The sequence below is a fragment of the Photinus pyralis genome, unplaced genomic scaffold (assembly GCF_008802855.1).
Source record: "Photinus pyralis isolate 1611_PpyrPB1 unplaced genomic scaffold, Ppyr1.3 Ppyr1.4_LG7, whole genome shotgun sequence".
Lineage (NCBI taxonomy): Eukaryota > Metazoa > Arthropoda > Insecta > Coleoptera > Lampyridae > Photinus > Photinus pyralis.
The window spans coordinates 33,165,633-33,192,635 of record NW_022170738.1 but is presented as its reverse complement, the minus strand read 5'-3'; the positions used below and the strand labels follow the sequence as shown (position 1 = coordinate 33,192,635).

Genomic DNA, 27,003 nt, shown 5'->3' with positions numbered 1-27,003 from the left:
CCGACTACCGCTGTGTTTATTAATTTCTATATTGTGATGGAACCGTCGAATTAGCCCGCTAAAATTCGATTTAAATATTCCCGAATCCGAGCCTGGCGCGACGAAAAAGGTCAAGATTGCGATTTGTTTCGTTTCCGTGGAACACGTGTTTTTTTCTTCTCTGCTCTACATTGAAATGAGCCATAATTTACAATAAAAGTGTCAAATATTACCTACGTTATGCCAGCTATGCGAGGAAACTTAATGGCGTATCGACCCGTCTCGGAGCACGTTCATTTTGGCCAGGATTTGTTTAAAAAAAAGGGGGAGAATGCGGCAGAAGTATGTGTGCTTTTGTTGAGACCAGAAGTAAATCTTTACGTTGCGAATAGTGAGTGCAGCTTCGACAATTACAAAGGTGATGTACTCGTTTTATTTATCTCTACGTCTATTGCATCCCTCTAATAACGATATGACCGTGTTAAATTATTTGCCAATTTAACTTTATTCTCGTACAGCATTGATTATTGCCATTTATAACACATTCCAGATACAAATTGCAGTTTGCTGGTCCTACTGGGAATTACTGACCGATTTACGTGTTTTTATTTATATTTAGATACTGTTCCCTTAGGGGCGATACCCAATACAAGTATGCAGAACTACATTTTAATTTATTGCAGCACTTTTATGTTACTGTGTATTTACAGGGTGCCTCATCTGGGGGCGAGTGACGTACGTTAGGTGGTTGATTGTTAGATATTGCACTTGGCATTGTGAATTAATTACTTGATACCAATGTTTGCCACGACATGTTCCTTTGTATTGTTGTAATGTGATAGTACTAAAAGTTATGCTCCTACTATTTATTTGAACCGGGTGATTATGATTATTAATATTTGCCGGGGTGACTTGTTTCGAATATGTACTGTGCTATATTTGATACCGATAGTATATCTCGATTTGACGTAGCAGAGGCTGGCTAAAGTTCAGAACTGACATACGCAGAGATATATATTTTATGTACTGTTTTTTTTGTGTCTTCGAGGGGAGCCAACTTGCCAATATTGCTAATCAATTCGTTTAGTCAATCCCTGTCACGTAGTGACCGAATATTGGTTTTGTGTCAGTCTTTGTTATGCCAGTGCAAATATGTCAACTGTCAACGCCTACATAAATTGTGTATATTTTGTTTATAATTTGGTATGCGTGCGAGTTTGCCGTCGGTTACTCTGTTATTTATGTTATGTCATGATTTGTCTTTTGATCGGTTATTGTCAGTACTCATGGTAGAGAGCCTGGAGTTCGGTAATTTATAACCCGGCATTTTAAGACTAGTGGGTTGGACTGGCCCTAGAGATGTATGAATGAAAGAGTTGGGGTCCCGCTAGTCGTACATGGGGCTGGCGGCTAAGCCCGCCCTCACTTGCGCAGGGATTCATTAAAAGCGTGTGGCGTGTTCTCGTTGTGACCTTATGGTTGTGTTAAACAACTATATCCTTCCTATGTGAAAGGCTCTTCTGAGAGGCCAACTCCTAGCGATTTCATACAATGTTGACATGTCATGACCAGAGCAACTAATGACTACTCGGTGTGGGATTTGGACTGGCCATCCAATATCCAAACCTATTATATGAATTTATTGTAATGTTTTAATGATTGTTTTTGTTATGTGTGTGTAATATTTATTCTTTAGGAATTCCAGTGGAGCCTGGGATTCGACATTGTATTGCTGTACTTGACAACATGCATTCATGCCATTACAGATAACTAATTTTGCTATCAAGTTCAATATTAATTTGTTGACTAGGTTTTTTCTTGGTCCGTTCTTTTTTTCCCAGCCTATTTTTATATTTGTACTCGGTGAACTACCATTTTCTAAATTTAATCTTGCAATGCAAATTATTTGGATTAAATCTCCGTTTTTAAAGCATGTACTTGTTTTATTTGTATTCCTTACTTGATCCTCACTCCGACAAGCAACACATTATCTTGTAGCGCAGAACATCCCACCTGTTTTTTTCCTGTGTCCGTTCCTATGGGAACTTCAGTGTTTTACTAACTCAGAAACTTTTGCGGACATACGTCAAACTACTCCCAAACTTTCATCGCACTCGGATAATAATAATAATCGTTAATGTGCATATACAGGGTGGCGACTTGCGTAACGCATCATAGGGATTTCAATGTAAAATTCATAATATGCGATTATTGGCTCCCCAAATTATTTTAGAGCAAAAATGTATTAAGGTTTTTTGTAGAAAAAAAATTTTTACGTCAATCAACCGTATTAGTTTTCAATTTTTTTCATATACACGGAAAATTGGAAAAATAAAACCTCCATTGTTGCTTAAAATATCATTACAATAACAAACACAAATATGCAAAAATTAACTCTTTTTGCTATTAGAATTATTACCAAATGCATATAGCACATGAAAACTGTGTGGTGGGCGGTGTTTACTGAAGGCTGAAGTACGTCACAATTGGCAACGCATTTCTATTGGTCGTAAACCTAATGAAAATCTGTATCGAAATGACTGTAGCAAATGTTTAATTTAATCAGTTAAAGTATAGGGGTAGAAAAAAAATGTTTAAATCAGGTTCGTTTGTTTTAAACATGTTATGAAAAGAAAAGGGTAAAGTGGGGGTGCGGGTTGTCAACAACTCGCTAAAAAAAACTTCATAATATTCTATTAACGAATCGTAAACATTGTGAATAAAAAACACTAAAACTAACCATTGAGGAACCCTTCAAAGTTAAACAAATTATTTGCAGTCTCTGACCACGCGGCATGAGCGGACCCATCGATTTCGCCGGCGTGCCTATTCGTCGACAGCAACGTATGGCTGTGTCCGCCTATTGCGACGCCGCATTCGATGCACTTCCCCGTCTGCATTGCGCCTCCGCACTCGCCGATGGCGTAATAGTGGCCGTTCGGACACTTAAACCAGTGCCCCTTGGCCATTTTCATCGCCTGAATCACTTGCTGTCGTTCGATCTGCGAAACGTACGTTCCCAGCTCCTTGCTCAGATAGGCGATATTTTTCCCTATCTCCTCGTCGGCGGCATCCGAAAAAGGGGAAATGGAAGCGAGTTTGTAGTAGATCGTTTCGTATAGCTTCTTATTGTAGGAGTTTCCATAAATTTTCGCTTTGAAGACCTCGTCACTTTCGGATATCTTGAGCAGTTGCACTTTGTGAGAGAATCGGTTAGTTTCCTTGCGTATGTCGGATATTTCTTGATTGGTCATCGTGTTCCCCTCGCGCGATAAGGAATTCAGCAAAAACTCCATGTCTTCTATGGCGACATGTATGACAGTTGCGGAACCGAGTTTAACAGCTATGAAGGATTTGATGATGTTTTCCAGTACTTGCATTTTCGATAGGTATATCCTACTAAGGCTGGAATTCAGGGTGATCTTGCGTCCTTTGTGTACTACTTGAACCGAATTTTTTAGATTCTTAACGATTTTCTGGAGTAGGAGCGCGGAAGCTATCGTAATTGAAAATGTCAGAAGATTATAAACGAAGCATTCCGAGGAGTCGCTCGCTTTGTTACGTTTACTTTGGGCAAACGCGACAAAATTGCCATAGATAAGCACACGGTAAGCTCAGAAAGTAGAGGTCCGTCCAGGCGAATATGTGGGGTTCACAAATAAGCAACAACAAAAAAGAAAACAGTAAAAGTAGTCCAGATAGACGCCACTTAGTCTTCAATAAATGTTAACGAGAGAAAGAAACAATAATTGATGTCACAAATAATGGTGGTTTAATGCAATGATCTCAAAATATCAAAAATAGGACACAGTAATATATAGATCTGCTATGTAACTATTTGAATTTACAGTATTCCTGAATAAAAAGAGAATGAACACGTAGTCAGGGAAAGTATAGGGTGTCCCAAAATTAACGCAAGATTTGAATTTGCCGCCATTTGTGCGGTGAAGTGTTGGCAACCCTGAAAAAAAAGCAATTTGACAGCTAACAGTATAGGGTTATTAAAAATGGAGCGTTACACGATAGAACAACGTGTCTTCAGTATTAAAGAATATTTCAAAAATAGTGAAAGCTTGGCGGCTGCAGTTCGAAAATTTCATACAAAATATGGTCGGAATAGTGTTTTAACTTCGTCAACTGTGAAGAGATTAATTGAAAAATTCATGGAGACTGGATCCGTTGGAGACACCAAACACACTGGTCGTCCAAAAACAAGCCGTTCGAATGTGAACACTATTCCGACCATATTTTGTATGAAATTTTCGAACTGCAGCCGCCAAGCTTTCACTATTTTTGAAATATTCTTTAATAATGAAGACACGTTGTTCTATCGTGTAACGCTCCATTTTTAATAACCCTATACTGTTAGCTGTCAAATTGCTTTTTTTTCAGGGTTGCCAACACTTCACCGCACAAATGGCGGCAAATTCAAATCTTGCGTTAATTTTGGGACACCCGTTATTTATCAAAATACGCTTCCGCAGAAACAATGGAGTGAATTCCAAACAAAGTAATAATCACAATTCGCTAGTATCGAAAATCAAAATGTAATCAAACATTAAAAGGGAAAAACGACAAAAATAACTAAATTTACCTTTGAACTTCCGGTCGCAACCTGTTGAGCTCAAGAGGACGCGAAACTGCAAATCTGTAAACAGACAGACACACAAAACAAACAAAATAAGAGGGATAATGATTCGCGTGGCCCAATTATCGCATAAGCAATGTATAACGTCTGACACGAGGGGTTATTCTTATACGTAGAACTGCAATCAATACTCAAAAGAATTCCAATGACTTAACGACAAAAAAAATTTAGTTTGACTAAGGGTCGGTCCTTACAATCATTATGAGATATTTAAAAAAAATGAGATTAAGTTTTAAGAAAAATACCATAAAATACACAAATAACTAAATCGCTATTTAATAGCAAAGCAATCTCATCAATTCAAATGCAAACCAACTCACTTCGGAGCAAAATACATAACGTTAACTAAAAATCGTAGAAATTTACTTCGGGCAAAGTCTCGTTAATTTTAAAAACTAAATCACAAGCAAAGGTAGTTAATATGAAAGATAAAATACAGTAAATTAACAAAAATGAATATCGGAGTAATAAAAATATGGTGTCAACAATCATCATAATTGGGTCACCAGTCGAATTCGGTGGTTTAATTTCGCTTGAAATGGCGGGTAATTCTGCAATCGGTAAAGTAGAAATATCTATGGCGGTTTTGACTTTTGACAACATTGCGAAAATCCAATCAGCGTTTCCACTTAGAAACATCGATATTGATAGCACAATCGGGTAGATAACAAGGAAGCAATTAGTAAATCAAAAGTAAGAAGTAAGGACGAGGCAAAAAACGGTTATTCAAAGTAACAAGATAATTCGTATTTGATAACATGCCGTAAACGGCCTTAAATTTGATAAATCCGCAAAAATGCGTCAGCGAAGATTGAAAGTAAAATGACAAGGGAGAAACTTCACTTAACACAGCGCCAGTATATCCCAAAAATGGCAGACAAAAAATGTCAAGAAACTTTAATTGCGTGTATCTTCTGTACAAGTAAAAATCGAACCTCGCGTTTTCAACAAGGACTGCGCGCGCCGACAGGAATGAGGGAAAAACGCACGACATCGAAAATCATAAAAGAAACACGAAGATAAAGAACGATAGGCAAGAAGAAATCTACTACGGGAACAGAATACACTATTCACAATTAACAAATGGGTTAGAAGATAATCGCCTAGATGGCGTAAGGATTGCTATATAAAGGTAAGAACGTTCTCCTTCTAGAAGTATTTGAATTATTTCACATAAAACAAAGCGAGCGACTCCTCAAACAATTCAGTGCACTTACCGGGCATTTCATTTGTCAGTTTTTCTAAATCATTCATTTTTCCGAGTAACTCGGCGCGTTTCTCCTCATTTTCCTTGACGTTTCCAAAAAATTTCAGCTTCACAGCGTATACGTCCTGCAGGGTTTGCTTTATGAAGCTGCTGTAACGCTGCGTGGATGTCAGTGGGGTTTTGCACTTCGGGCAGCACTTGTACTTTATGGCGTTACCATCGTCCACCGTCATCCACTGATCCATTCCGGTACTTTCTACGATGTGGCCACACTCGTCGAGCAGAACGAATCTTGCGCCCTCCTCGTCTTCGGTGCCGAAAAACGTCTCGGTTAGATCGTCGTAGTGGCAAACCCGGCACAGTGGGGGACAAGGATCCCCGCAGAAACCGACGCAGTCGTGTCCACATTTCAATTTTTTCTTGCACGGATTTGTACAGGGTGCCACGGAACATATGTCACCGCATCTGTTTGCACAGTCTGAGTGTATGCAGCGTCGTTCGCAACTTTCGGCGCATTTAGTGCAGGGTTCGCCGCACTGCTTGCCACAAATGCTGTGCGCGCACTTGTAAGTGCACCTAAGGTTGCACGGTTGGCATGCTTCACGACATGGAAACGGACATTCGTGTCCGCAAACTAAAATACGTCCGCACTTCTGATTGCAAGTGGCATGGATACGGCCCTGCGCACAAGAGCCGCAAGTTCCAGAGCATGTATGACCACATTCCAAAACCGCATTACATGGACTATCACAGAATCGAAGCAGCTTATACGAGTTTCCGGGAAGAACTACAAACAGTGATTTTAACAGCAGTTTTGTATCGTGTATGTTAGACTCGAATTTGACACTAAACTTTACCTTTAGTTCTCAGATGACATGCGATTTTAAACTTGTGACCACAGTCCGCAATCTTATCGTGTTCGACCAAGTGCCCGCACAGTTTAGTGCACGGTTCATTGCATTTGGCCTGGCAAACGTGACCACAGTTTAAAGTAAGCGGACACTGTCCGGTACAGCGATCTCTGCTAGGTGTTTCGCTGCATTTCACCTTCACTTCATGATGGCACACGCTCAATTCTTTCGCGACCTAAAAAAGAAATTCTAAAACAAAATCGTTCCAAGGCACGCTGTAAAGAAATTCAAAAAGATTTTTCCTGTGTGGTGGGTACATATGGTAGCGGATACGCATCGCACAACAATTATCAGCAAAATCAACACGGCGCTGTGGGGAAAATCATCCGCACCGTCAAACAGTGCTTTATAAGGCAGCAAATTCTTTCTGTCGCGAGCCGTCCTATAGTCAGCAGTAGGTCAAGGCGAGCTGTCCTATGGTGAGGCAAATTTCGACGACGAGACGATCTTACAAAGATACAGTATTAAATTAATTGAAATAATTCTCGTAGTAATAGAAAAACACCTCTTCGTCCATTATATTCTCCTGGTAGCCAGAAAAATTGTACAAGAGTTTGCCTCTGTTTTGATCAGCTGATTCGGAGATTAAAACTATACACTATAGTGTCGATCGGATCGAGTGGCGATCTTGGAAACCAAAGAAGATACGACGATTTGCGTTATTATCATGCTTTAAAGAAATAGGCCAGTCAAATTAGGAAAAATAGCGGAAATAATTGAAAGAAAGCTGAAAATTGGTATAGAGGGTATTAGGGCTTGTATTCGAACATAATAAAAGTCGGGACCAAAACTCCAATGGCTCGAGCCGCCATCTTGGAAAAAAGGTGCTCCAAATCACTTTTTTGCTGATATCTCGGTTACCGTGCATTCTAGCAAGTAAAGTTTTATATGAAAAAAGAAAGATAATAAAATTTTGTATAAAGTAGTATATTAAAGTACAAGTGTCATTTGACGAAGATTGTCGCCGAGTGCGACAAGTAGACAAATGACACGTGTGCTTTATACTATTTTTTCTATTTCGACTTTATTTTAAATAATAAATTATACAAATTATTTAGGCGTTGTTAGGTAATTTTAAACTATCATTCAGTGTATGTTGGTAATAGACACAGTTCATTTATTTTCACGTTGGCTAACCTGATTCCTGTATTTTCAAACTTCTAACTTTTAATTATTTGGTCATAATTCCATTTTGCGGCAGTTATGATGAATACGGATGACAAACACGTCTCTTGTACCCCACCAGAGATCCAAGAGATTGCCAATGAAGCGACGTTAAATTTACTGCCTGTAAAATCGAGAGTAAAGTACGAGGCGTACAAAATTTTTGAAAACTGGCTGGCCGAGAAGGGAGTTCAAAAAGTAAGCAAGAATGTACTGGCGGCATATTTTACTACGCTAAGTAAAAATAAAAAAAGTTCTACCCTTTGGAGTATATATTCAAAATTAATCGGAATTAATACAATCGGTCAAGTTCCTCGTACGTTATTTACACTTTACAGGTTATGTTTAGTTTTGATTTGACGGATACCGTTGACGGCAGAAAAGCGAGGGGTACCAATCCAACAAAATAAAAAAAAAAATCTCTCACCGTTTTCGAATAATAAATTTTTAAAATGACCCCTGAATATTCAATTTTTGACATAAAAACTTGAATATCGACGAAGCCCTTGGAACAAAGGGTCAACTATGGGGGTATCATTGTACTCCAAATTCGACGTAGAATCTGAAAATGTAGAAAAAATAGGGGGTCCCTATTTAAAGTAACAAAGTTGATGGCTACTTCCGGTATTTCCGGAAGTGGCGCCATCTTGAAAATATTTTAGTTTAATTCATCATGTGCCAAGAGAACTTATCAGTTTATTTTCATTTTCAAAGGTTTTCCATATCTTTCTAACTGACGTTCGTCAAGAATGACTCTGTATAGCCGAATACAAAAGATACCTACATAAGGAAACTAAGAAAAATAAATATTGCCAAAATCCGAAGTCGTTTGAACTACTTGTAATGGATATGGGGCATTTACAAAAAAAATATAAATGAAACTTGACTTCATTTCATAAAAAAAATACTAAAAATAATAAACTAAACTAAACAATTCCATTAACAATTCGCGAAATAGTAAGTACATAGCGCTGTTCCAGTATCCACACCTGAACTTTTTTCGTGAAAGCGGTATACGTATACTGTATTCATTTTAAGAAGGTAGCGGTAGAAAGCATAGGGAAGCTTTGACCTTCACTGTGATTGGTTAAAACACGAGTCAGTATTACAATGAAACATAAAACGACTGTTGCATTTTGTAAGGTGGTAGTTTATGTTGCCAACTAAACTGCCGAAGTGTCATTAGCTGTTATTGTCAAAGGTTTATTTCTGTTCGCAGTGCTGAATATTTCTACTTTACAATAATTTGGTGCCGTTTTATATTTTTCCTGTGTGTGTTTATCTTCAAGCACAGCGCCATCTACTACCTTCTTATAATGAATGCAGTATAGATATCTTTTGCATTTCGCGCGGTAGAATGGAATAAAGCCTTGGAGCAATGTACTGAGCACATGGTTTACCGATTGTTTTTTCAAACCTTGCAAAAGTATATTATGGTCTTCCTGGCGTGTATAATGAGAGGGCATCTTGGGCAGTAATTTTGGATGTTTTTCTGAATTGGAGGATTTTGTTACAGTAAAGTTGGCGTAAATTCATTACATCCTTATACAGGGTGGTGCCTAGCGCAACGCGGCACAGGGATGTCAATGGTCATTTCTTTATAGTTAATTACTAGGTCCCCTAATTATTTTAGAGCAAAAGTTTTTTTAGAGAAAAAAATACTGCATCTGTTCATACGATTACTTATAATTTTCCGTTTTTCAAAACCGTAGAAATTAACAAAATAAAAACGTTCATTTTTCAATAAAACAGATATGCCTTGGAATTACCTAAAAAATCAGCGATCATGTTCATTATTTGCCTTTGACGTTTATTAAATTTATACTTGTTTATAAATTAGTTAATCATAAAATTGTTTATCATGTTTTTAACTGACGAGAAATGTTAACGTTAAAGTTGTTTATGCTGGAAATAAATGCCCGCCAAGTAACGTGTGTATTTAGTGGTAAGTAAAAATCGTTGGACGTCAAACAACGATAACTTAGATGCGATAATTAGGGGAGCTAGTAATTGACTATAAAGAACTTACCATTGACATCCCTGTGCTGCATCGTGCTAGGTACCACCCTGTATAAGGCTGTATAAGGATTCACTAGCATAAAATACCCCCAGCCAAGAATTCCATACATAAACAGTGATTGTATTAACGAGAAATACAAAACACACATCTGTTGAGTGAGTACGATTTATGTAGAAAACTGCCCTTCTCTTCACTGGTCAACAGGCCCTAAAATGTCAACTAAATCAATTTTTTAAACATATTCATGTTTAAAGCACGCGAGCGCTGAAAGTAATGCTACCGAGTATGCTCTATATTCAATGTGGAATATCGACGTAAATATCGAAAATACAAAAAAAGTGCATACCATCTTTTTTATACAAAATTTTGTTATCTTTCTTTTTTTATATGAAACTTTACTTGCTAGAATGCACGATTACCGAGATATCAGCGAAAAAGTGATTTGGAGTACCTTTTTTCCAAGATGGCGGCTCGAGCTCTAGGAGTTTTGGCCCCGACTTTTAGTATGTTCGAATATAAGCCCTAATGTACCTCTATACCAATTGTCAGCTTTCTTTCAATTACTTCCGCTATTCGTGGAAATTTGATCTAATTTGACTGTACTAAAATCCGAAAGATTTGCTTTGTATTTTTTTCTGGTGTTATTGGAACGGAAAAATCATCATAAAACTTTATTTGTTTATATGGTCCACAAAAAAAGAGCACACTGTATTGAGTAGCATTTTTTTATTACGAATACAACGATGCACGGCACACACAAAAAAAACAAAAGTTGAAAACTGTTGGTTTCAACAAGATGGTGCACCCGCGCACAATGGCTTAATTGTGCAGAAATGTCTATCGGATAACTTACCTGGAAAATGGAAAATTGTATTCGTAATAAAAAAATTCTACTCAATATAGTATGTTCTTTCTTTACAGCATATTTTTTATATATAGAAAAAAATAAAAAAATAAAAACTAAGTTGATGATTTCTCCGAAGCGACATATTGTATTAAAAATCTCTCAATGTTATCTTGTAGAGCTCAAAAAGTGGTAATCAGAACGTGTTTTTTATTTTTTTTATATCTGCTCCAATAAGAAAAGAATATTTAAAAAATCGGCAAGTTTCGGTTTTTCTGTGGTATCTTCGAAAGTAATTGGAATTTTTTGTTTCCTTTAAAACATGATAATTACTGTTTAATTGCGCAACATTTCCCTAATTCTACCAATCACACTATTGTAATCTCTAAAGTTGGGCGAAACTTACATAAATGAAATAACAATTTTAGCTGTGAAAGGTTTGAGGTAATGGCGGTTACGGATGTGACCAAGTAGACGACTTTCAATTTTCGATCTTGTAGATTCTTTCTTGTAACTAGAATTTCACTTAATGCACCCAATACGCGATTTTGATTAACACACGGCACCCGCCTATGGAAATCAGGTTCGAAGGACCAAAATTATGTGTGCTAATTTACTGAAGCTGTGGGGTCCACAATCCCACTATGATGATTCGCGATATTGTAGAACTTTGCGGCGTCTTAGCCAAATAACAAACGTGATACAAATGAAAGGTTTACGGCATTTAATTGATAACAAAAAATTAACGTTGCATTGAATATAGAAAAGGTGTTCAGTCATTAAAAACAGATTCTCCGTATATTTCGGGTGGGTAAAAAAACACCTGTAACCTACTATATTTTAAGAAATTCTTAACAGACATCCTTCTCTTGGACACAGCGTATAGTGTATGGAATATTAACATAAGAGTAACCAGGGACTGGAATGTATGGGATACCATTAAGTACAAACGGAATCTCCTTTTTTCTGGGGGATACACCTCAAAGTCGCTTAAACGAGCAAAGTTATGCAGAATTTTATTTTTTTCAATCATTATCAGTCAAGGATTTATTGCCATAAGAAACTCTTCTTACGTTACAGCCACCTGGGTTTGTGGTGGCACCTAGAGAGCATCGTGTAAGTAGTTTAAATTTGTTGTTTTTTGTGTTATTTAATGCAGTTAGTAATCTCTGCATTTCTTTATGATTTACTTATGTTTTGTATGCAACATTTTATTTTTTTATCATTTTCAATATTTGTTTTTGAAGTTGACTTGATTTAACCTCAATGATGCATCACGTGAATGAAAATTGCGGTTAACTTTTAATTGTTTGAAACCATAATCATTTTTGGTGTAAATGTTTGCTCAATTTGATGTTTGTATGGACATTTTTCGCCGTGAAGACAGTGACAGGGATGGGAAATACTGTAACCGACCTAGTTACAACATCCAAGGCTCTGATTGATTTTGGATTTCAACTGTAGGCTTGGATATCTCGCAACAGTAATCCGTCTCAAGGGTAGGATCCTACTAACAAAAGCTTTTGAAGGGAATAGCGATTCTGTTGCAGGGTTAGTGTAATGTGAAGTCAGTGTAGAACCTGGGGGTTATGAAAATATTCACAAGCATGGGGAGGGGCCAACTAATATCGACAACCACAAGCTTTCTCTTACCATAACTCTACAGTCCCCGCACGTTTCTGAACATTTCTTCTTGCAAGCATGGCCGCAGGGCAGCAGTCGGCGGCACGCCATTTTGCACACAATTTCGTTAGGATCCTCATTGCACGGAATCTGCAATCGGTGAGTGCACGTCGTCCTTCTCTTTTCCACTATCACCTCGCATAACGAACATTCCTCGCAACAATCTCTTTTGCACTTATGATCGCCCGTCGAGCAACCTTTCGCCGGTTTTTCGCATTTCTTCCTGCACACGTACTAAAAGAGTGAAGAATTAATGGCACGGGCGGTTCCCGAGTCGGTATACTGTACAATTAGATGGTCCGGGTCATCACGAATGTGACAACTTAAAGAACATGCGTGCCCGCACGGTTCCACACGTACCGTACATGGGAAAGGGCAAATGTGAACATCCACAGGTGTATGGCACCGCTTATTTGAGTCAGTATGTCCACATGGCAATTTTGCAGTGACCAGTTGCATACACTTAACCGTATCCAAATCAGTTGAACAAGTAAGGCTAATAACGTGAGAGCATTTTAGTGTCCTTTTCATTAGCACCATGCATGGGCCACATTCTTCAAAGCACATTTTAGGACACACGTGCTCGTTGTCGCACAAGATCCTGGTGCAGTTGGCTTTGCAGGAGATATTTTCGTGCTGCCTGTCGATGATGTGGCAAACCTTTGGGCAAACATGGCCGCAATTCATTATGCTATCGCACATTGTGTTACACCCCCCTTCGGATACATTTTCAAAATCTTTCAAATTCTCTATTTCGGTTACATTCTTCGTATGAATTTGACAACGAAGGCGCAATGATCGTCCCAGAGAGTTCTGATCGACCAAAACCGTCTTGATCTTCGGCCAAATCTAAAACAAAATGCTCAAGAAATGTTTTTTTTTTAATAAAAAAATGACTACAAGCTATGTGCCGTAATTCCTGTTCACCTACTTGCAAAATTAACTTCTAATTCGATAGTCCCCCCTTCCCCAGGAAAAGCAAATTCTATTCCCCCCCCTTTCAACGGTGACAATCTCCCCCCACTTTTTGTTCTTGGGACTATTATAATCTTATCCTTCTAAATTGCACAGAATGTAGGGGGGGGGGGGCATTTTTGGAAAATTATGTTAAAGGTGGTGCAAAGGAGGATTGAATAACCCCCAGGATTCTCAAGGTGCTTTTCTAGAAATGGCAATTAAAGTATCGCCTACTGAGGGGTACCTATTCCACATCCCCAGACCTAATCTAGGCGATAAAGACATCTAACTGGACATTTTGAGGTGGAAAAGAAAAAAATGGTGGAATATGTTCAGTTAGGTGTCAGAAACAACATTTTTACGTGAGTAAATGGTGCATAGAAATACTTTGTTTTACAATGAATATTTCCTCACACATGAAAGTTGAAAGTGAAAGGTGACTTTACGCCAACTCTTCAGTTACCTATCTCGTATGAAATTGCACGAAGAGCATTTTCAGCTAAAAATATTTCATCTAGCCCTAAAGGTCGCGATATATTTGCAAAAAGCCACGAAAATTTATGATTTTCGCCTCTTTTATGAATTTCCTAGGCTAAGAGGCACACCTAGGCTAACTTCTGAGTATCTACCTTGTAAGAAATTTCACGAGGAGCATTTTCAGCTAAAAATATTTCATCTAGCCCTAAAGGTCGCGATATATTTGCAAAAAGCCACGAAAATTGATGATTTTCGCCTCTTTTATGAATTTCCTAGGCTAAGAGGTACACCTAGGCTAACTTCTGAGTATCTACCTTGTATAAAATTTCCCGAGAAATATTTTCAGCTAAAAATATTTCATATAGACCTGATAGATCGCGAGATATCAGCCAAAAAGAGCGAAAACATGGTTTTTGGGGGATGGTGGGGTGGCTGGAGCCTTTAGCACAGGGTCTGGGGGGTGGGATTTTTAATATGTTGTTTCCGACACCTAACTGAACATATTCCACCATTTTTTTCTTTTCCACTTCAAAATGTCCGGTATGCCAATTTTACAGTCTCTATCACCTAGACTAACCCCCCAGTAAGACTCTTCTCCGCAAATCGTTTAGATTTCCGGACTTTCATGGTCATTTTTGGAAATAAATTTGAAGTATTAGGGGGGAGTATGAAATTACTCCCACCAAAGGAAGATTTGAGTATCCCCTTTTTTAAACAAATCAGACCGTCAAATTCGAAGGCGAAAAACCGAACCGCGGCACATTACCAGTGACCAAGATCTACTATTTGCGTACCTCGCTGGCTTGGCAGAGCAGGCTAATGTTTCCCATGATGTAGAGACCCTCTTTCGCCCGGGAGAGGGCGACGCATACTCTATTATCGATTTTCAAAAAACCTATATTTCCCTCGTTGTTGTTTCTCACAAGGGACAACAGGATAATTCTGCTCTCTTCTCCTTGATAATTATCCAGCACGGCGATACGGACGTCCTTCAGTAAATGAGTGAAACGTTTCCGTTCTTCCCACAATGCGAACATTTGGGCGGAATACGCGGCTAGGATGGTTATGTCTTCGGGCTTGTATCCGTTTAGAATTAAATGCCTTGCCAATGCAATTATATAGCTCACTTCGTGCCGGTTCACCTTACTATCGTGCACCTCTTCCTCTTTGTGATGGTGGTCAATAAAATACAAGTTGAAGTCGACTCCTTTAACGTTGGGAAAATTTTCAACGGAAGGATGATTGTCCAATTTTGGATAGACGGCGGGAACAATTAATTTGGCAATTTCCGGCCTCATACGGTGCTGCACTCCGAGCGTATGACATTGTATGTTGTTCCGTACCATTCGTTCAAAAAGACTGATGCCCAGTTGGTACTTTACCTCCATACGATAATTTGCAGTGCTCGGTTTGAGCTGTTGGTGATCGCCTATTAAGATTAAATGCTGACAGTGATTGGTTAACGACGCTATAATGTGCGCTTCCAGAACTTCGGCGGCCTCCTCGACTATCACAATTGGCGAGCGCAAACTTTGAAGAACCGTTTGAAGACGAGCCGCACTGGTCGTCGTCATTCCTACGACTAACATTTGCCTCATGACCTCGACGTCTTGAAGGTGCTGCAGTTCTATATATTGCTTATAGACTTCTCTACGGCCACCTTCGAGTACAGTCAGCTGCCGAACGAGGTAGTTCTCGTACAGGTGCAGCCAATGGAAGTAGAGCGTCCAGCGGTCGTTTGCACTCATTTCTGATGGATTATTTAAATTACATCCTTGAGGTCTATTTTTTACGGTGATGTTTCTGTACTCCTCGAAGCGGTTCTAAAACAACAACACATCCGACCTAATCGCAAACAAGAACAAATGAAAAATCTTCTTATAAATAAGCAGTGCGTAGTCTGCGCATGCGCACATTAATCGTCAAGTCTGTTCTTGGTTGCGGTGCCAGAGCTATAAGCTACGGAACGCAAAAAGAACGAACTAAATATCTTGAAAACTGTACGTGTAGTTAAGGCCTCCGGACGGACGGAGACTGTGGTCAAAACAGCGCCTTCCAAAACGCGCAAAAAATACAAGAACAACGTACCTTAGAATTCCCGAGCGAGCGCATGCGCAATTGTTTGTGGAGCGATACCCCTACAATTGAAATAGCAAACCGTCCCAATAAATAAAAGAACACAGTAAGCATTGGACGCATGCGCTGAACTAATGTAACGGGAGCCCTTGAATGAGGTTGATTTTTACGTCTGGTCGTAGAGTCACGACCTCGGCTTCCACCATGAAGACGGCGACGTCCTGGCGGATTCTATTGCGGCAGGGCTAAGGGAAGATTGATCGCGACGGTAAAGCCAGGGGTGATGTCCGTGGGTCAGGTTCTGCATGGTGACCGCTTTCCGAGGGGGCGCAATCGAGCTCCTTCCCAAAAGTCGGAGGTTCGTCTCGGGGCGTCTGGACGGTTTCTCCCTGCAGATTGGGGCGCGTATCAGGAACGGTGCGTCCTCTTAAAGTCATCGAAACGTTGATGCGGTGATGGTGCGCGAATTGCTGGGCGCGGTGGCTTTGGAGTTTACGTCTCGTAAGTGTTCTTCCGGCATTCCCCCTGCGAGTGTCCGGGATTTCTGCAATAAGTGCACCCGAGTTTCCGGTTGGCGCATTCTGCAGTGTGTGAAGTCCTCGAACTTCCGTAATTCGTCTTGGAGCTCGGCGAAGATTTCAAAGGAGGTGGGGGGATTTTCTTATCTATCCTCTGGTGCAAGGGCCCATACACTATTTGTAATTGTATGCTCTCACTGATATTCTCCTTGATCCGGACCAGCAGCGCCAAGATAGTGATTATCGCACAGCCCGCGGTTACTCGCGGTACATATGAAAGTTTATTTTATTTTATTTTATCCCTCTCTTGTTTTGGGCCCTCAACAGGCATGCGCCCAATTACAGAGTGACCCGCATAATGCTATTTAGAGGTGCCTCTGCAGAAGGTCTTAAGATGGTCTACACTACTCCGGTATTTACCTTACGAATTAGGAAAACTGCAGGAAAACCTAATTCGGTGTAGCCTGTAGAATGCTCGGAACTGGTCTAAGGTAATTTCCATCTCCGCCACAGATGAAAAATTCACCTCAACCCAGGTTCGAACCTCCGGATTTATAACCCAACGCTCTACCGAAGTCCTGTCGAAATCTAATGTAAATAATTTGGCGGGCTCCCGTTACACTGTTACACAAAAGCATTCTCCGCCCGTCCGTCCGTCCGATGCCTTAACTACTCCTACAGTTTTCAAGATATTTAGTTTGTTCTTTTTGCATTCGATAGCTTATCGCTCTGGCACCTCAACCAGGAACCCGGACCGGATCAAAAAAGAACCGAAAACCAGACGGCAACCGATATTTTTTTCAGAACCGAAAACCGAACCGAAACCGTTTTCCTTGGAAACTTGAGAACCGGAACCATTATTCTTTTTTTTGGTTCTTTTTTGTTTTTTACGGTTCTTAACAAGTTATTGGAAGTTGAAGGACGCGCCAGGCCACGTCCTGAAAATTAATTACGATTGCCATCGGTGGATTATAAATTTTAAATAGGATGTCGAAATTGGCGGTGGTGGTAATTTAGCCACTACTGTAAATGTAAATAATAAACGGAGGGGCGAGGTGTTAGAAAATAAAAATAAAAAATAACACTCCATACATAATTTTTTTACAAAAGTTGTTTTTGTATTTTTTCTGTTTTTTATTATTAAATTATGTTTAAATAATTGCTTCTTCCTTCTTTATTCCCCTTGCCGTTGTAAATTAGCTACACTGACAATACGTCACGTTTTGGTATTCATGACTTTTTACTTCTTTTTTACACCTTGTTATACAGGGCGAGTTTTTTTCATTTTAAGCATTGGGATCTCGAAACCATAAGACATACGGATTCGGTTAAATGAGGAAAGAGTTGTCGTTTTAAGAGCTTATTTAAGATATGCTTTTGTTTTTTTGAAAAAAATCCACAGTTCACTAGATATGAGCGAAAAACAGATTTAGTGATTTTTCATTTAACATAATAATAATAATAATAATAACTTTATTAGATCATAGACCAAAGTATGTGGCATTGATCAAGTCAGTAAAAAAGACATATAGTATGTATAAAACAAACATGTACAGGATTGACAAATAAGTTAAAGGATACAGGTACAGATATATAAGCTTCAAATTCTCCCAGTGAATAGAAACACTTTTGTAATAAAACAAGTTTTAGCTCTCTCTTAAATTTAACAGCTGTTTCGCAGTTTTTGACCCTTGCTGGGAGTTTGTTAAAAAAACGCATTCCTGCATTAGAAGGCGATTTTTTGCAATATGAATGAATACTTCTATTTTCTATAAGGTCATGCTTGCCTCAGGTGTCATATGTATGTTGGTCAGTGCCTTTAACAAGTTTAAATTTGTATCTATACATGTAAATAAATGTAACTGTTGTAGCATAGTTAGTATTAGAAATACAGAAATATGCAAAGAACAAAAATTGTAGATTTTTTTCCGCTTAATAAGATACATTTATTAATATTTATTCTTCTTTTATAATTTTCGAGTTATAACGCAAACTTACATTTTTTTTAAATGGTAATCGTNATAAGGCTTGCTAAATGTACTTTTTTAAATAAACGCCCTGCAGTAATTTTCGTATTATTGAGAGGTAAGTAAACAGAGTTGGCCATGGAAAACAATATCTAGTGAGATAGGTACCTTTCATTTACGACGAAAATTGGACAGGCCAATGTTATCTTCATTTTCTACCAAATGAATTTCAAGATATGCAGGATGGGTTAGATTTGGAAACACGACGTAATTTACGCTGGTTTCAACACAACGGTGCCCCACCGCACAACTAACTTCAAGTTAAATATTATAATAGACAGTAATTAAGAGAACAAAAATGGGTTCCCATGGGGCAAAATCTGTTTTACTACCCTTAGGGCCAATTCTACAATGCAGGTATATACCGAGAATAAGCTATACCTAGAATAAATGTCGACGGTTGCGTTGGTTACAATTCTGTCAACCAATGAGATACATGTTGCCATGGCAGTTATTCCAAGGATATCTTATTCTGCGTAAAAGTGTAATTGTAAAACCGGCCCTTAATAATACAAACAGTTCTGTATCATGTTTATTAGTCAAAGTACGTACAATGAACCTCATATCAATTAGTTAGTAAACAGAAAAGAGAGCACTTTTTAAAAATGTCACAGTCAACTATGATTACCATTTAAAAAAATGTAAGTTTGCGTTATAACTCGAAAATTATAAAAGAAGAATAAATATTAATAAATGTATCCTTATTAAGTGGAAAAAAATCTACAATTTTTTGTTCTTGCATATTTCTGTATTTCTAATACTAACGATTCTACAACAGTTAAATGAAAAATCACTAAATCTGTTTTTCGCTCATATCTAGTGAACTGTGGATTTTTTCAAAAAACAAAAGCATATCTTAAATAAGCTCTTAAAACGACAACTCTTTCCTCATTTAACCGAATCCGTATGTCTTATGGTTTCCGAGATCCCAATGCTTAAAATGAAAAAAAAACTCACCCTGTATATAAATTTTTTTAATGCCACACTTTCGAAAAGACTAAAACCGAAAAAAAATGCGCAGGATCGAACAGTTTTTTTTTTAGAACCGAAACCGGACTGGAACCAACCAAATATTTTCACTTAAATTTAAACAGAACCGGAACCGATATTTCATTTGGGTCCGGGTCCCTGATCATTCGTGAAGTACTGATCAATTCATGCAAAATGCGCATAAGTTACTCGCCCTACGGCGAAAGCCTTTTTTCATTTTTTGGGACCATTTCCTTAAAATTGTAACAATAGATCGTTTCAAAAAAAGGAAATAAAACACTCATAACGAAAGACAGTAGACTATCAGTGTCGATCCCTTGAAATTATAATAATGGAGGCTGTGAAACAAAGATGGCGCATGTCGAAATTAAATAATGCGCATGCGCAAGACAAGTTACAATACGAATCCCTCTTCAAATTACAAAAAAAATGGTGACTACTTACCTGGACGTATTCAATATCGTCCTCCAATTTAATAATTTGCTCAATCAACTCTAACCTCTTGCTGTAAACCATATTATGATCTTCCTCTCCGAGAAATTCTATTTGCGCCCTGAGCATATTAGCCGCCGCCTGCATTTCGTCTACTCGAAGCAAATATTTTATATTATTTCCTGTAAACGAAAACAAAAAGTCGTCTTGATCGTTAAAGGCGTTCGCGATTATTTCGTTGTTTTGTAGTTCGTCGAATTCCCTTTCCGCTTCTCCCAATTCGTTGTCGACATCCTTCACGTTTACCTGCAACTTTACCGCTGTATTACTGACGTAATAAGACCCAACACTCTTACTTTGCGCAGTTCACCGCGCGGAATTCGTTTTCGCTCAAAAAGCCAATTCGTAATTTCCTGATCTTTCGCTCTAATGAACCAGCTGGTTGAGTATTCCGGGTCGATTTTGGCGAACTCGTCGAAATTGACGAGTACCCCTTCGCCGTTTCTGATCTGCTCCAGTTGCTCGCCGCAGTTCTTGATTTGGCGTATGTAGTCGGCGAGTTCGTTGCGAAACTGGTACAGGGCCTTACCGTAGCCTCGGGCCCTTAGACGGTCGGCCACCTCTTTTCGTTTCTCCTTCAGATTGAATCTTTCCAAGTCTTTGCTTTTCGACTGTCCTCCGATGCGTACGACTTTGCTTGTGATCGGTATGATACCCTCCAAAAACTGATCCAGGGCGTGATTCGTATAGCATACCACCAGCATTGGACTATCGTCGTGCCATTGGGAGTGGTTATTAATAAACGTGTTGGCCAATTTGAGACCAAGGAATGTTTTTCCGGTGCCAGGAGGGCCTTGAATGACTACGTACTCTTGGGTTAGGCCGGCCTTAAACGCCGAGTGTTGGCTGTCGTTTAAGCTCAGCTGCGTTGCCGTAGGCCATTCTTCATCGAATAAATCAACGTGCAAGTGATCGATGAGATAGGAGCTTGTATCATACAAATACTGAGGTCGCACGATGTTAGGATCCACGTCGATTATATATTTTTTCATGGCGAAATCGTCCTCATAAGTACTTTGCAAGGCCTTCAGCACGTGGTAGTAAGGCTCGAAATACACAGTGCACTCCACCATGAGATACGGTTCATTTAAAACATAGTTGTCGTATCCGGGTTCAAAACCGACAACAACCTGGCCCTTTTCCAGCTGTTTCTGGTCTCGTTCGATAATTTTTCCAAAGAGCAAATGTTCAAAATTATTTCTGGTAAAGCACACCAGCGAACCAAACATAAAGCGTCTGTTGTAAGAATAATTCTTGGTTTCTTTCTTCTTCTTCCGGTCGACAAGCTCGAACTGGAGCAGAACACCGGCTTGGTCCCTCGAGCAGTACGGCGAAACAAACGTTACGTCCTTGTGAATGCGAATGTTGGAGAACTTTTTGCAGCGACCAAAGGGTTTGTTGAACATCTGAAACTCGGATATGCCCTCCCTTAGGGGGCCGACGAAATCCTCTTTCAGCAACCGAAACTGCACGTCCAGGTAGTGATCCACGCTGTTGTAGGGTCTATCGATTAGGTTTTTTCGCACAAAGCTGTCGGACATGATTTCATTGTAGGTTGGATAAACGGTAAGCTCGCGGAAATTATCTGGGGGCTCCTCGTAATGCTCCTCGACCGAACTCGCTTTCGCCGCCTTTTTTATTTCGATCTCATCTGCGTACATCTTCATCTTATCATGTAATTTGTGAAAATTTTCCTTAATCTCCTCCGAAACCACACTCAGTTTCTCCAACGTGTGATTAATAACATCGATCGTCTTCGTCACCACCTCGCAAGCTCTCGTCGGGGCAGTCTCGAAAATTGATTGGAAAACCGCGCGAGCGTTATCGAAGAAACCTTGCGCGTCATGCCAAAAGTAGGAAGATCGCTTCTTGTCCGTCGCAGTAGCGAACATCATTTGAAGCAAGCAATTCTGCAGCGCCCTGTGGAAGTTTTCGTTGAGCGCCAAATTTATGATCGCCATCTTGTGGCTTTTTAAAGGAACCGAGCAGACTTTCACCAGCACTCGAATGATCAATACTAAGGTGTCGTCCGTTAAATTTTGGCTATCGAGCAGATCCCGAAAGCCGTTTCTCTTGAGAACTAATTCGATGATTATCTCTTCCGGATCCATACCACTCAGCTCTTCTAACTTTTTGAATCTTAGCATTTTATCATCTACGAACTGTCTCCTGTAAAAGTCTCGGTCCCTGTGATTCGCGCTTTCGGTACGTGGCCCTCCCCCGCCCCTACGATGCGGACGAGAGGTGCCCGCGTCGTGACCACGTGACGAATCTTCCTCAAGCTCATTTCTATCTCGGCCCCTATAATGAGCGCTAGCGGATCGTGGCCCTCCCCTTCCCCTGCGATGCGCACGAGAGGTGCCCGCGTCGTGACCACGTGACGAATCATCAGTATCTTCCTCAAGCTCATTTCTATCTCGGTCCCTATAATTAGTGCTAGCAGGTCGTGGCCCTCCCCTGCCCCCACGATACGGCCGAAAGGTGGACTGGTCCATTTGGTTATTATTTCCTCCCCGCCTCCATCTACCGCCACCATGCCTACCACCTGCTCGAACATAAAGACTGTAATTCGAAAGCGGAACCAATTCACTTACGTTGCGATGAGTTGGACCGCGAACCGTCAGACATTTCACCAGCGGCCCCGCATCTGCCTTTGAAATTTCCGTGGCTCTTTCAAGGTACCTTAACAGAAACACAATAAAACAATCTTAAAAATACACAAGCCTTTGCCGTTCCAACGCCAACTATTGGGCTCGTATACCTTCCCCACTTTTCAAGGTTCAAGAAATACCTCATCAGGTCAACCATGTCGACCACCTGGGGGTGGGCTCACGATGGTGCTGTGGGTCTTGGCTTAGCTACCTGGGCCAAGAGGAGACAATCTCGGCAAATAACAAATGCAAAGGTCAGAGGACCGAACCGAGAGAATACCTGACTGAATAGTGCTCGAAGCACGGGGAAAAACAAAAACAGTCAACTACTCCCGGAGCACCTGGTACAGGAGATCCGAAAAAACTCTCCGGGACAACGCGCCAAAAGCCTAAAGATGAGGCACGCTGAAACCCTCCATTCGTATCTATGGTATAGAGGGATGTAAAAGTCGTATCCACACCGAAACCTGGACGAGACTTATCAGTCGTAACGTCGTTTCTCCTAAAAGTAATGGAGAAACTTACTGAACCACACATATGAGATGACATCACATCTTCGACCTTTGAAATTGGCGTTCGTCATACTACTCCAATCTCTTTCTAGCATCAGGCAAGCGCAATAACGTACGTTGAACGCCAACTTCAAATATATTTCAGAGGGCACGTGGATCCTTCGCGAAAAAATACATTAATTCTGTTGGCCTATGGTACGTTCAATCTGGGACACACTGTATATAACATACCAGGTGATTAATTTATCTTGAGACGATGTAATAACTTGATCAAATCATCTTTTTTGGAAAAAAGTTCTAAAGGGGGTTAATTGCTCGTGAACTTAACCTTCACGGTCCACTCCAGAAGTCCGAATGGGACCCCCCCCCCATTTTGAACTCGGTACTGAGTTAAAGTAGGACTATTGGGTCTACAATGGCATGGTTAACCTGATTTGTCCCCCCCTCCCAAACATGTCAAATGGGGGGGGGGGGATTTGTAACCTCAAGAAATGTGCATGTTAGGAGGTCTTTGGGACACACGTCCCACCATTGTACCTACAACCAATTTTTTTATTTTATTTTTTTTTTTATATTTTACTTTATTAGCCGAAACGAATCAATAGAATTTAAAAAGCAAAGCAGATTACTAATCACGATTAAATTGGCTTTCAAATAATGTGCCATTTGCCATAGGATTCCATTTAAAATTTTAGGGGTTAAGCTCCCTACGTAGAGGGGTAAAGACTTGGGTTTCGTGATTTGTATTCCAAAAGTTGTCCCCCTCAAATACAAAATTGACGTGTTCGAGGATTTTTCGAGATTTCTAAATTTAATACCCTAAAAGCCCTCTGTATACTTCTCGTTGGACCACTCTGTATATCATATACAGGTTCCTGCAATAGTACGTCTGTCTTTCCCAGCTCATACCTAGTAACAAATATACAATCTCCTTTTGTGCAACTAGAGAAATTATTTTTAAATGTACAGGGCGTCCCATTTTTAAAGTGTAAATAAAGTGATTTTTTTAAATAGAACAGCCTGTATATGTTACATTATATGTTGCCATCTTATTAATATTTTCCCCATAAGCAAGCCGTACTTTTATGAATCGTAGCGTTGAGCAAGAATGTTAATCTGAGTACAGGGCTGATAATGAGAAAGAAAGTTGGATTTAGTGATACAGGGTGTTCACAATGAGCCGTAACTATTTTTTTGTCAAATAGAACTACCACTATGTTATTTCGCTATTCGATAGTCTTTTGTGTTCCATTTTTATAAGAACCGTCCTGTGTCTAAACCTCGTATTTCCGAGGGGTAACATCTTCCCCTTATACTGTCACAAACTGTCTACAATCGATTGCTGTGGCAATCTCCCTCACAGTCCCACAATCGCGTTTGCAATCTCACAATCGCCTAAAACAATCCCGCAATCAGATTCGCAATTCCGCAATCGTTGTCACAATCTGACAATCACATCGGCCCCACCTGTTTTTAAGTACAATCACATGCCACGCGGGGTTAAGCAAACCTTATTTTTTTAAATGGAACGTCCTGTATTATTTAATAATCTAGAAATATAGCATATTAACTTTTAAAAAATATAATACGCTACGGATGATAATCAAAAAGGGCTCAAAAAGGATTTAAAAAGGTTAAATGATTTGATACATTTCAAAAAAAATGTTGAATCTTTCGGTTTTTTAAATCTTTTGAATCTATTTGAATCAATATGGAATTTTTGTAGTGTTATATTTTGGAAAAAAGATTTTTAATATGATAGTTTTTGATTAAAATATTTCAATTTACAAGGTACATAGGAAAATTAACAAGTTGTCAATATGAGAATGAACCTATATTTATTAAAGGAGATATAGAAAGATGTTTCTTACAAGTTTCTTTATAATGCCGATTTAAAATAAGTGTACGGGAACAGGTAAAAAGGTTTTTTAGTGGAACGCTCTGTATATATTATTCGAAAAAGAGCATATTTAAATTCGCTTTCCAAAAATATAACACTAAAGAAATTTTTAAAATGCTTTCAAAAAATTAAAAAATTTCAAAAGAGTTTTTAATTTTTTGTTTTTATAAGTATATGAACATTTCTTAAATTTTTTAATTCTTTAATCATTTTGAATTTCTTTGAATCACTTTTCCTATTGATTGCGATTGCGTTATATATTAAAAAATAAATTTTAATATGCTATCTTTTTAGATTAACATATACAGGGTGGTCTATTTTTAAAAAATCATTTGAAAATAATTTCTATAGATCCATCCACAGTTGATATTTGCACATAAGATTTTTTTATATCTTTAGGGGTGGGCTAGGAAAGACTGACATACTGTTGTAGGACGCTGTATAAATAACAAAGGCAATTAGATGTTCCTTTAATCATATAAGTAATACCTTTTAGCGTTGCATTAATTAAAAAATGTCTATAAGATGTCCTTTGTTTCGTGGGTCGTGGGAATATGCAAATAGGGCCTTGTAGTACACATGCAGGACAGGGCAGTACATCGGGCAGAACTTAGCAGTACACAGAATTAGTGGCCGGAGAGGGGAGTACACCAAGTACTGCCAATTTTGACAGTACCTGTACAGAAGTTTGCTCAGTGAAATACCCCTCGCATTTTGTGCATATTTTACATGCCACCAAGCTTACCACGTCCCTGGCAAGGCGCTACAATTTTACGCAGTACATTCCGATACAAAAGTCGATTCTATAGTAATTAGACAGTGTGCCATACAAGTTGCATAACATCAAGGGGCTTGAAGGAATATCGCAAGAGCAGGGTACACAAATTCTTTTTTACACCATGTACAACAGTAAAATTATTTATTGAAGTTTTACAAAACGTAAAAACACATGTAAAATGTACTTAACTGCTTTCAATACTGGTGTGCGTGAACCGTTATCTCCAATGGACCAATCATCTTCATCGGAACTGCAGGCGTTTACTAACCTCATGTTTTCCCATATATTTGACATGAATACATTCCTCTAACCACTGCGTTGACTTGGTATGATTCAGATCATCACGATAATCCCTCGTTTTACAAACCATTCTCTACGAAACCACGACGAGCACGGCCATGAACTACGGTGTACCTCTGACCAGGTTTTTAACAACTGCGACCACTTGCAAGCATTCGAATTAACAACAATTTCTGTCTAAACTCATGATTTAGGGCTTCTACGCAATTTCCAACTATAGAAAATAAGTAAGGTTAGGTATGGTTTAACATCTTTAAGCAAATTACCTACCGTATGTTATCGCAAATCCAAGGTGTACACGTTTTCGAAAAGACGAGTTTTGTATAAAACTGGAGATGGAAAATGTAAAGCAAAAACTAGAAACGACGAAAATAACCTCAAGCACATACTGTCAAAACATTATTATACCTAATTAAATATAGCACGGAATGCACCAATCGTGGAATGTACTACATTTTGGACGCTTTCGATTGGTTACTTTGAATTTTTGTATAATTAGTTCACATACCTATCTTCCAGGGACGTAAGCTTGGGGGCACTGTATATATTCAATACTGCTATGACTCACGGGGTAATTAGGTATTGCATCATCAGGAAAAAAGACACTAGAATTAATTACAGGGGATATCCTTGAAGCGCAATTCTGTTTTGATTGTGGAAATTGAGATTCTTTATGCTCACCTGTTTGCCCGAAACTTGTAAGATACCACACACTGATGAGCTGTCACAGGAATGAATCATTAAATCGATCTCTTGCACTTTGTTTATATTAAATCACGTTCTCTGCTAGGCGCAATATACTGAAATCATACCACTAACCACGACGACGACCGGCCGGCAAAAAAGAAGTGGTGGGTGGGAGCGATAAC

At 39.2% G+C, this 27,003-nt stretch overlaps 1 protein-coding gene across 4 annotated transcripts; it reads right to left on the bottom strand.

Annotated features, from left to right (window-relative positions):
- Window positions 1–2,656: 2,656 nt before the first annotated feature.
- Window positions 2,657–27,003, bottom strand: LOC116177445 (NFX1-type zinc finger-containing protein 1-like). Of its 4 annotated transcripts, XM_031496424.1 has the most exons (12): window positions 26,543–26,739; window positions 26,401–26,490; window positions 26,024–26,348; window positions 22,588–22,675; window positions 20,290–22,538; window positions 19,946–20,239; window positions 14,685–15,713; window positions 12,745–13,305; window positions 12,427–12,690; window positions 6,692–6,920; window positions 5,845–6,621; window positions 2,657–3,475 (listed from the first exon to the last, which is right to left on the bottom strand). In XM_031496424.1, the coding sequence occupies exons 4-12, from the start codon at window positions 22,619–22,621 to the stop codon at window positions 2,715–2,717; spliced, it is 6,198 nt and encodes a 2,065-aa protein (XP_031352284.1). In that variant the 5' UTR covers window positions 22,622–22,675; window positions 26,024–26,348; window positions 26,401–26,490; window positions 26,543–26,739; the 3' UTR covers window positions 2,657–2,714. The 4 variants fall into 4 exon arrangements, with proteins under 4 accessions (XP_031352284.1, XP_031352281.1, XP_031352283.1 ...); XM_031496421.1 differs by lacking the exon at window positions 26,543–26,739 and having other exon boundaries at window positions 26,401–26,536; XM_031496423.1 differs by lacking the exon at window positions 26,543–26,739 and having other exon boundaries at window positions 26,405–26,536.